Source organism: Takifugu rubripes, chromosome 5 (genome assembly GCF_901000725.2).
Source record: "Takifugu rubripes chromosome 5, fTakRub1.2, whole genome shotgun sequence".
NCBI lineage: Eukaryota > Metazoa > Chordata > Actinopteri > Tetraodontiformes > Tetraodontidae > Takifugu > Takifugu rubripes.
In genome coordinates, this window is record NC_042289.1 from 13,913,518 (window position 1) to 13,924,124 (window position 10,607).

A 10,607-nucleotide genomic window follows, 5' to 3' on the forward strand; every position below is an offset into this window, starting at 1 on the left:
CTGGGGGCAGCAGAATGTTGCTGTCGCGCTAGCTGATGCTAACTGTTGTCAGTGGACACACAGGCCGCGGTGCGTGTGTGTGCATGTCGGGGGTGCCAAGTTATGCAACACGGCATTAAACTGACCAGTGACCTTTGTCTGACTTTACTGGATGTTGTTCTGGACCCCTGGGAGCAGTGGGGGCGGGGCTACCTCAACCCTCTGATTAGCAACTGAATTTAACATAATTTGGTCGTGTTGTGCCTGAACATACATGTGGAGCCTCCTGTGCTGCAGCACGTGGAGCTGTGTCACCGGTGTCCGTTACCAGAAATCAGCCTTTAAAGTCCACTAACAGCAGAACTCCGGTCCACGCTGCCCCCTGGCGGCGCAGAGGGGCATCGCAGGACAGAAGCCTGCAGAGGATTCGACCCATCAGGACGTTTTTAAATCAAATATGGATTTATTCCGAATTTGGTCCGGTCACAGAAGCAGCCAGTAAATCGTTTTCAGTGACCTGCAGCCTGACCGCCGCGTCTGTCCACATCTAAAATTAACTGGTCTACATTTAAATCTACAACAGTGAACCTGCCAAGTCATCCAAACCCTCCCAGCTAAGATCACCGCCACCATCAACACATGCATCTGCGTGTCCTGTTGATCACTACGTGCACACGCACGAATCAGAAGTGCGACTCCTCACTGCGTCCCAGCATGCACCTGGGGTACCTGGCTGCCGTCCCAGCATGCACCTGGGGTACCTGGCTGCCGTCCCAGCATGCACCTGGGGTACCTGGCTGCCGTCCCAGCATGCACCAGCTGCTTCAGGATTAAGCTGAATGAAACACTGCTGCTCCAACAAGCAGACATGGACCCTCGAGGTGTTGGAGAATGGGATGTTCCATCATCTCCAGGGCGTTGGTCTAAGGCCAGAGGCGGAACACCAGGATCACCTCACACCTGTCCCGGCAGAGACCACCTGTCCGAACAGGTCTGTCCACCACAGCACATCAGGGTCCACACCTGAAACCACCTGCTTCGAGATCAAGAACAGGACGCGTTTTCTGGTGTTCCACTTTATTAGAGACAACAACAGCTGTGAGGGTTCTGCAGAGCCTCTTCAGGCCGTCTCCTCCTTGGCGAGGCGGTCCTTCTTGAGCGGTCCCTGTTGGACAGAAACAACCGTTAGACGCCGGTCCTGGCCGCCGTGGCGCTCGTGTTTCCGGAGAGTGAACAGGGAGCCAACACAGAAGGGCGCCGCTCCCCTGCCTCACCGGAGCTCGCTGTAGCACCGGAATGGAACCCGAGTTCACACGGAGGGTGAACCAGGTTACGAACGGTGCCGCCATTCAGGCTCTGATCATGAAACGTTGGAAGCTTCAGGCTTACCATGAAGGCCTTCTTCTCCTCCATGGTCTGGAAGCGTCCGTGACCAAACTTGGAGGTGGTGTCGATGAACTTGAGGTCGATCTTCTCCAGCGCGCGACGGCTGGTCTGAACCAACAGAGACTGAAAACAGAGCAGGTTCATTTAGAAGAGTGGACCCGAACAGCTGCATCCTCCAGAGCAGCCAGATCTTAAGCTGCCGTTGAAGACATTTGTCCACGTCTGACCTTGCGCAGGGTCAGAACCCTCTTCTTGGTTCCTACGACGCATCCCTTCAACATGACGAAGTCATTCGTCACCTCTCCGTAGTGGACGAACCCACCCTGATAGGAACACGGCCACAAAGTTAAGACAGAACACTTCCATCTGGTCCTGGAAGTCCTCCAGGAGCGTCTCTCACCAGGGGGTTGATGCTCTTGTTGGAGAGGTCGTAGTCGGTGGAGGCGTTGCTCTTCACCAGCTTGCCGTCCTTGGTGTGGAAGCCCTGGCCGATCTTGTAGATCTTCTTGTTGATCTCCGTGCGGTGGTGGTAGCCTTTCTGACCAGCACGGGCCACCGAGAAGGCCACGCGGGCCGGATGCCAGGCACCGATGCACGCCACCTTCCGCAGACCACGATGCGTCTTGCGAGGAAGCTTCTTTGTGTGCCAACGGCTGGTGACACCTGGGACAGTGGACACGGTCTCCTTTAAAGAACTCAGGAGCGACCCCTCCAACCCCACACATGACCTTTTCCTCACCCTTGTAGCCGTGACCCTTGGTGATCCCGATGACGTCGATCATCTCGTCCTGGGTGAAGACCGTGTTGATGGGGATGGACTGCTCCAGCTTCTCGCGGGCCCAGTCCACCTTGTCAGAGATGGTGCCGCCGTTGAGCTGCACCTCCATCAGGTGAGACTTCTTCTGCCTGATGGGCAGCAGGCGCATCTGCAGAGACAGGCGGCTTAGAACGGAGCAGCACGCGCACACACAGCAGCACAGCAGCGTCGGTCTCAGAAGGAAGGCAGCATGGAAGGTATCCTCATGTGTGTCGGGCGCCACGCCTGGCGCCAGATCCGTGGTCTCATCACAGACGCAGCTGAAGGCCGCTACAGAAGCTAATGAATGCTAACCTGTGTGTGGGTGATGACGCGGATGACCTGACAATACTTCTTCATCAGGTTAAAGTCCTTCTCCAGCTGCTTCTTGCCCTCATCGTCCTGCCACTTCTTGCAGTATTTGGTAAAAGCCTTCTTCTTGGACTTGTACCTGTTAGCATGTAGCATAGGAAGGGATAGGGTTGGCACAGGTCCTTCATAGCCTGAGGCCAGCGAAAGGACGCAGTGCTCGGCTGCTCATCCTCCTCATGGTGCACAGAAAGGGGAAACAGCCAACAGATTTTGGCTCATGGCGCAGTTTCTAGGAAGCACTTTCCACTGGCCAGAGGAGCCTGGAGCTCATCAGGGCACGCGGCACCTGAGCGGAGCTGCCAGAGGCCACCGGGACGTTAGGCTGGCTGAAAACCACCATTTCCACAAAGCCAAGGACATCTGGAGCATCCGTTTCCGGTCCACTCACCAGTTCTTGTAGAAGCGGCGCTTGCACTCGTCGCTGATGTGTTCAGCAAAGATGGTCTTAAAGGAACGGAGACCACTGGGGGTGTTGACGTAACCCACGACCCCGATCACGACCATGGGAGGGGTCTCCACGATGGTGACGGCCTCCACCACCTCCTTCTTGTTCACCTCTGCAGGAAAACAAGTCAGTACGATGAGATCGAGGACGCGGCTGATATTTGTGATCTAAAGTTAATCCGATGTCGCTCAGGACTCGACATTCAGCAAGGGCCTGAGGCCCATTGTGTCCGCCCGTCGAGGGTCTCATCAAAGGCACACCATCACATTTCTACTCTCAAACTTTGCCCCCCCCCACTCACTTGATCCTGGTCTGTCCACCTCACGGACGATGTGCGTCATGCCGGCCTTGTAGCCCAGGAAGGCCGTCATGTGCACGGGTTTGCTGGGATCATCCTTGGGGAAGCTCTTGGCTTTGCCTCGGTGTCGGCGGCTCCTCTTGCGGGGCAGAAACCCCAGAGATCCGTGGCGTGGAGCCGAAAATTTGCGGTGGGACTGCGAGAAACGGGGAAACTCTTCAGCAGACGGTCGAAATGGAAACTTGCATTTAAGTTCACCAGTGACGTCAGTAGTGTGAATTTACAACAATTTATAGTCTTTTGGTTTTAAAGTATTTCATATTAAAATTGCAGGTGTATCCTCCCACGAGAAGTATGAGTAAAACATACACACGACTTATATTTCCATCCGAGTCAAGAAAATGGTTCCGGTTACATGGACGTGCCACGATACTAGCTTAGCCACAGTTAGCACGCAGCGTGCTACATGGGCACACTTGTGCTGCCAAGTCTGATTACAGGTTATGGAATCTATTACAGCGGTCCTCGGGAAACACACACGTTATTACATATAGGTAACAGTAGCATTTTAAAAGAAAGAAAACCAAACGTTAAAGGCCCGACTACAACTGCCATGTTGAACCTTCTAAACACCGGCATCCGGTGAAAAAGATTGAAAACAGCGACTTGGAAAGGACGCATCAATTAAACAAAAACGTCAAAATTAAACGTCATATAAGCGAAGAAATGAAGTTAAAGCCAACGGATGTTGTAGATGACGGTGGGATTGTCTCAGATACACTCACCATTCTCAGTCCAGTCCGATTTCAAAGAGGCCCAACGTCAGGAAATGAAGCTATATATACGAAGAGGAAACATCGCGGGAATCGGCGAGACTCTCGTCTGCTACCGGAAATACCTATGTGGAGCCACGAGGTGCCGCAATTTCAGCACACAGCAGCTAAACGGTGAAAATGTTACTTTAAGACTTTTGATATTAGGTAAATATTTAAAAATATATTTAGACTTACAAGAGCAAAACACTTCTTTCTAAAACCACAGTTTGTAACGGTGTGATTTGTTGTGAATTTCATCTGAAACACAAAAAAACCTTAATTTTTGACAATTATTTAATACATCTCATACATTTTTTAAAACAAATCAAGTCATTAACTACCATAATATTCATCATACAAGAAAAGACAATCTGCCAGATTAAGGCATAACAATGGTTTTATGAGCCAGTTGTGGAAAATTGTCACCAGTGAAAGAAGAAACCTGTTTCACAGTATATTTTTTTGAAATATAAAATAATTCTTTTAAATGTAACAGATAATTTGCTCCCAATTTTCCCCATGAAGATTTATGTAGACTAACGTCAAGGTTCCCTCCAGCCAACAGGAATGAAGCAATAACACAAAAACACTCTTTTTTTCTGTTTCACAGCACTAAAGTGGTACAAAAAGAACAAAATCAGGAGATTTGAGAACTGAGTTGGTCTCCAGTCACGCCGTGCTTCTGCAGCTTATCTAAGAAAAGTCGACCGCAGTTGAGCTCAGCCAACAAACTGTGTCGGGAGGAGCCGAGGAACCCGGAGAAGTCGAGAGGTCTTCCTTCCCTTGGAGCTTGGAGACTTTGGTCCCTGAACAGCTCACATCACATTTTAACATTTCTGGGTGTGCAGCTTGCATGTGCGGCCTGTGCACACTTGTGCGCAGAGCTTCCTGTTCACGCACACTCTCCCTCCAGGTTCCTCCTCCGGAAAAAAGACTTTCCAAACTCGTAGGTGCTAATCATGATGGCGCAGGCCGGGGCCACTTTGATCACTCTGGGCATGAAGCCTGAGGAAGAAGCCAGCGGTGAGCCAACAAGCAACCAAGGAGCCACTGAAGGTGAGTCTGAGCTCTACCTGCAAACAGGCCTCTGTAGCCCAGCTCCGCCCAGATCTCCTTCATGATGTGCCAGGTGGACGAGGCTCGCTTCAGAGAAGCTGCAGAGGGAAAATAGCCAGGAGACATTTTAGAAACCTCTTGTGTTCTTTACAGGTAAATGAGATGATGGGGAAAAGGGAGGGGCCTCCCAGACCTCCCAGAGAATCCATCTCTCCCAGCTGGATCTGTCTGCGGGTCTTCACCACATCGAACGGCAGCGTCAGGATAGCAGCGATCTGCAGCCAAAGGTTTGTGTGAGCGGCCACGATGGCGAGCACCGTGAAGATAACGTTGGACTACTCACAGCTCCTGAAGAGGCTCCTGCCGTGAAACTGATGGAGACGTTGGCCTCGGTCAGCTGACACCACTGACACAACCGGCTCTTCAGCAGTTCGTAGTTGAACCAGTACAGAGCTGAAGACACACACTCACGTCAGCAACACACTCCTGCCGAGCTCCGCGCACGTTTGGGACCTGTGGCGCAGCTCTCACCTGAGAATGGGACGTCTCTGAGCACGGTGGGACCCCACCCCCTCCACAGAGACAGCACGCCGTCCTGGGACACTGCCGAGCGGATACAGGCGAAGAGCTCGCCGTAGGGTCGCCGGCGGGACTGCATCTTAGTCCGGACCAGCTCCAGAGGACTGAGGACCGTCACCGCGCCCACTGCAAACACACAACCTCTGTAGGTCACCAGCGAGACGGGCTGTCCGCATGATGGCGTGGACTTACATCTGGCTATGCCCCCTGAAATCAGTGGGATGTGGTTGCCCTGGAGACCGAGGCTGTATCGCAGGTAGTCACGCAGCTGGTCGTAACAGGTGAAGTAGATAACGGTGGCGGGCACAGACATCATTCTACACACATGCAAATGAAGAGGAATCCAATAAATACACTTTGAAAATAAATGGGATGTTTTTCTTCACAGCACATGGGGCCTCCATGCTGCCCCCTAGTGGTTCACAACCGGCGGAAAGTGTCGGGAATATTTTCAGAGACAGGAACTTCTCTGATGATCCCACTACAGTTTGGTCCTCGTATGGGTCTCAGAACCAGTATTTTCCAGTCCAGAAACACTCACAGCGTCGGTGGGAGGCCGCTCCACAGAGACCTGGCGCCTTCGTATCGAGTGATCTTCACAAAAGCATCCTACACAGAAAGAGGTGACCTGATGACGCTTCGGAATGGGAGGTGTGTGTGTGTGTGTGTTGGGGGGGGGGGGGGGACTCACCAGAGTGCCACTGAAGTGTGTCTGTGTGTTATACCATCTGGTACAACTGTTGCCCTTCTGACACACGTAGATGTGATCCAGTAATCCGTTACAATACAGGAAACACTTCCCTGTGGGGGGGCAGAAGTACAGCTGACTACAGTGGAGGAGAACAAACGGGACACGAAGACGACCTCTGTCCTCGTCTCTGATGACTCTTTATTGAAAAAGATTGACAGAGGGACAAGCTAAAGTCTTAGCACGTTAGCAAAAGCTGCAGGTTGACCAGAGCTGGCTGTGAGTGGAGGGACAGAAAAACAGGGAAGAAACCGGCTCGTGGACCTCTGCTGCGTCTTGGATTTTAAGATTTAGGGCGTTTTAGCAGCGGCTGTCAATACTCACACTTGGAAGGATGAATGACACTTTCCCATGGAGCCGCTGTGCAGTGTGAAGCTACAGAAACAGGCAGAGCAGCAGGATTAGAAAAGACAAACAGGCGCGAACAACAGGCGCAGCAGGTTAGCAAAGCAACAGTGAACAGACTCAGACTGTGGGAAAACCACAGAAGAAGACTGACCTTTGTAGAACGGAGTCTGCTGGGCCTGCAGCCGAATCTTTACCACGTCCAGCGGCGTGACTGCAAACACAGCAACACACACGGCTAACACACGCGGCTAACACACACTAAGTGTCTGAGGACGGAGGAAGAGGAGGGGCCCCCCCAAGTCCACTGTATGTACCCTGGTTCCGACTGTGACATATCGTGACTGACAGCGTTTGGACCAGCTAGAACCACATTACAGATTCTGGCAACATTCTCGCCACAGCAGAGCGCCAGTCGGGCCTGCTGGTGAGAACAGGCGGCCATCTTCACTCAGCCGATCACCTCATTAATGAATCGGTCGATTGATCGGTTGTGATGCTGAAGGGAGGTGATGTTCCCCTCGGGTTCAGGTGGCATCAGGAGTGAGTGACCTTTGCTCTCACCAAAGACGGACGTGAGAAGGGCTCCGGTGCTGGACGCCATCATCTGCTGCGTGGGCGAGATGGCGGCGGCGGCGGCGTCTGGAGCAGCCCGCTCCCCCATCCTGGCCGTCTGTCGGACCACAGAAACACAGCAGCTGAGCCAGAGACCTTCCAGAGGAAACATCAACTCATTCTTCCAGGTGGAAATGCTCCATATTATCTGAATTCCTAGCGTGTGTTTTTGGTCCAATAAAACTGGTGATCGGTGATCATCTTGTCCTCCTGCTAGAGATGAGGAGCTACAGAAGGGGAGCTACAGAAGAGGAGCTACAGAAGGGGAGCTACAGATGAGGAGCTACAGATGAGGAGCTACAGAAGAGGAGCTACAGAAGAGGAGCTACAGAAGAGGAGCTACAGATGAGGAGCTACAGATGAGGAGCTACAGATGAGGAGCTACAGAAGAGGAGCTACAGAAGAGGAGCTACAGAAGGGGAGCTACAGAAGAGGAGCTAGAGATGAGGAGCTACAGATGAGGAGCTACAGAAGAGGAGCTACAGAAGAGGAGCTAGAGATGAGGAGCTACAGATGAGGAGCTACAGAAGGGGAGCGGCTGCTGGACCTCAGGTGATGATAAGCTATCAGGGTTGTGCAGCCAGAGCCTCCTCACGGCTGCGGAAGCCGTTATAATCACATGCAAAGAGCCGAAGATGATTTGAATAAAAGACACGTTTCTGAGCAAATCTTCTGGTTTTACTGGTTTTCTGCTGTTCCATTTCATCAGTTTGTTCTGACTGTTGTTGTATTTAAAAGGAAAAAATGTTGAGTTAAAGTTTAATTTTAATGAGACAAATGACATTCCTGCTCTATGTATCACGTTAATCGGTTAAAGTGTTGATTAAATATTAACAGACAAATTCTGAAAACTGTTTTGACTAAATATATTTGATTAAAAAAAAGTGGGGGAATGTCTTCATAGCTGGTCAAATGACTACGAAATATACAGTTTAATTTCTCCATTAAGATGTTTTATAACTTTCTAGGGTTTAATTTCAAAAACAAGCACATTTGTTCCTAAATGTTAACTTGTTCCAACGGAACCACATGTTATATGTTGACAGGGCGATAAAATGAAGTAAAGTCTTCGAGCTGGCTCTCTGAAACGAGCTGAAACGAGCTTTCTGCCCCCTGCTGTGATGCTGTAGTCCCACCAGTCTGCTCATCCTCACAATCACCTCGACAGAGGACAATCTCCACAGAAACACAGCCCAAGCCTTTACCATGTTTCACAGTTTTTAAAATGGTCAAACTAAGAAAGTGACAAAACCGCCGGTGTAGTAGACTTTCTACTTCCTGTTAAAAAGAGGAACAGTGATTTTTGCTGATAAAAAAAAAGCGGTTTCACTTCACTGTAGACAATAAAGATTTGATTTTGTTGAAAGAGGATGAAATGAATTTGGAGAACAGTTGTATGTTTTATGTTTGCAGGAAGTTCTCTGCCCTGATGGAAAACGCTGCTGTCCTGAAGGTCACCTGTGCAGCTCGGACGGACGCTCCTGCATTAAAACAGGTGAAATCTGCTCCTGCAAACATCACAGATCCAGAAAACACAACATTAATCCAGAAGATTAACAAGCTGCTCCTTTTTAATTATACCTTCACAACTTTATAGTCCATCTGGAAGTCCATTTATAGTCCATTTTAAATCACAAAATTCTGCAGGGGGAGCAGAGATTTCTCTGAAAAAGGGGGTCAGACCAGAACTCCATTTAGCCCAGAGCTCCTCTATAGGCTCCTATAAGTTCCTGCTGAAACTCCCTGTGCAGCCTGTCTGGTTTTAAATCGCGGAATTCTGAGCTCGTTGAGTGTTTCTGCTACACATGTTGAGAAGTAAACTTATTTTCCAGCTGTCGTTCCATGCAGTGACACTGAGGTGTGTCCAGATAATTACACCTGTTGTAAGGACGGAAGTGACAAATGGACATGTTGTCCTCTACCGCAGGTACACACACACACACGCAGGCACACACACAAAATGTTTTTAAAACGACAACAGTTTCCCTCATTAAAGTTAAATTACAATATTATATTTTCCACTGAAAAATCCTGAGGCGGAGAAAAGGAGCATCTGCTTGAACTCTGTGCTGCACACCGCACCTGTTTCACTTCAGTGAAAAAAGAAGTAGGTTCCACTTCCTGTCTCACTTCCTGTCCAGGCTGTGTGCTGCCCAGATAGGAATTACTGCTGCCCCGCCCAGTACAGGTGTGACGAGCAGAGCACCTCCTGCATCAAGGGCGATTCAGTGATGTCCTGGTTCCCAAAGCTTCCTGCTGCCCTTCGCATGGACGCCGGCCTCCAGGTGGCGCTCCGAGACGTCCGGTGTGACGAGCAGACCAGCTGCAAAGACGGCCAGACCTGCTGCAGAACATCACCCACCACCTGGGGCTGCTGCCCCTCTCCACAAGTACAAGAAATCTGTCTTGTGTTCATTCAAGAGTTTAAAAGTCCTGCTCTGTAGCTGGCATCAAGCCCGCGTGGGGTCCAGATTAGCTCCACCTGCATCTGTAACTCACATGTGGGGCTGTATTTTAATACTTTAATACTTAATACTGCTCTTGTCCTTCTCTGTCCTTTTGAAAGGCGGTGTGCTGCAGTGACATGAAGCACTGCTGTCCCACCGGCTACACCTGCTCGGAAGGAGGACAATGTTCCCTGAAGACCCGCCGCCTTCGCTGGTTCAACTGGGGCGACGAGAAGCTGATCTGACTGTTTGTTCTACGCAGTGATGGAACTGTTGGAGTCTGATCGTCATCAGTCTCTCTCATTTCTCCTTGTTTTCCAGCTGCATTTAAAAGAACGATGTAACTCACGTCAGTAATCATTTCTATTAAATTGAGTCATTAGCATGAAACTGATATTTGAATTAAATCATCTTGAGGTTTTGATATTTTTCCTATCTAATTAAGCTGTTTTGTGTATTTGAAGCGATATCGTGTCTGCGGCTTATTTTTAGATCTGGATCAGAATTCTGAAGGAACAACCCTTCTGCTTGTTTTCAATTTTGCTTTTTCTATTTAGTTATTTTCATTTAATTGAGAAAGCACATATTTATATTTACATCATATTTATTCCCATCTTAAGTGGCCTGTCTCTCTGATCCCCTCCCCCTTTTGCTTTCAATTTTTACCTATTTTTAATTTGAAATCAAAAAGTTGGATTAATCACAATTGGATTTTTCACATCATAT

General features: G+C 49.8%; 2 protein-coding genes, 3 long non-coding RNA genes and 2 other non-coding genes across 8 annotated transcripts; 3 read left to right on the forward strand and 4 right to left on the reverse strand.

Moving 5' to 3' along the window:
• Positions 1–1,039: 1,039 nt before the first annotated feature.
• rpl3 (ribosomal protein L3) lies at positions 1,040–4,160 on the reverse strand. The gene is made up of 9 exons (XM_003965006.3): positions 4,062–4,160; positions 3,280–3,472; positions 2,922–3,090; positions 2,477–2,612; positions 2,105–2,291; positions 1,766–2,028; positions 1,593–1,688; positions 1,369–1,488; positions 1,040–1,144 (listed from the first exon to the last, which is right to left on the reverse strand). Exons 1-9 carry the CDS (start codon positions 4,062–4,064, stop codon positions 1,100–1,102), a joined length of 1,212 nt encoding a protein of 403 aa, XP_003965055.1. The 5' UTR covers positions 4,065–4,160; the 3' UTR covers positions 1,040–1,099.
• LOC115250085 (small nucleolar RNA SNORA54) lies at positions 1,194–1,324 on the reverse strand. Its single transcript, XR_003888646.1, has one exon. It is a non-coding gene; the product is annotated as a small nucleolar RNA SNORA54 (small nucleolar RNA).
• LOC115250087 (small nucleolar RNA U83B) lies at positions 2,350–2,443 on the reverse strand. The gene has a single exon (XR_003888648.1). It is a non-coding gene; the product is annotated as a small nucleolar RNA U83B (small nucleolar RNA).
• A 402-nt stretch (positions 4,161–4,562) lies between the features above and the next one.
• slc25a39 (solute carrier family 25 member 39) lies at positions 4,563–7,687 on the reverse strand. Of its 2 annotated transcripts, XM_029836150.1 has the most exons (11): positions 7,384–7,687; positions 6,974–7,033; positions 6,799–6,849; positions 6,418–6,527; positions 6,268–6,335; positions 5,919–6,043; positions 5,679–5,852; positions 5,491–5,600; positions 5,341–5,422; positions 5,165–5,245; positions 4,563–5,096 (listed from the first exon to the last, which is right to left on the reverse strand). In XM_029836150.1, exons 1-11 carry the CDS (start codon positions 7,544–7,546, stop codon positions 4,984–4,986), a joined length of 1,137 nt encoding a protein of 378 aa, XP_029692010.1. In that variant the 5' UTR covers positions 7,547–7,687; the 3' UTR covers positions 4,563–4,983. The 2 variants fall into 2 exon arrangements, with proteins under 2 accessions (XP_029692010.1, XP_029692011.1); XM_029836151.1 differs by lacking the exon at positions 6,799–6,849.
• On the forward strand, positions 5,009–6,017 carry LOC115249824 (uncharacterized). Its single transcript, XR_003888456.1, has 2 exons — positions 5,009–5,147; positions 5,301–6,017. It is a non-coding gene; the product is annotated as an uncharacterized lncRNA (long non-coding RNA).
• On the forward strand, positions 7,040–8,280 carry LOC115249823 (uncharacterized). The gene is made up of 3 exons (XR_003888455.1): positions 7,040–7,246; positions 7,351–7,562; positions 7,652–8,280. It is a non-coding gene; the product is annotated as an uncharacterized lncRNA (long non-coding RNA).
• Positions 8,281–8,771: 491 nt separating this feature from the next.
• Positions 8,772–10,307, forward strand: LOC101068463 (uncharacterized). Its single transcript, XR_003888454.1, has 4 exons — positions 8,772–8,929; positions 9,267–9,361; positions 9,576–9,824; positions 10,001–10,307. It is a non-coding gene; the product is annotated as an uncharacterized lncRNA (long non-coding RNA).
• The last annotated feature ends 300 nt before the right edge of the window (positions 10,308–10,607 follow it).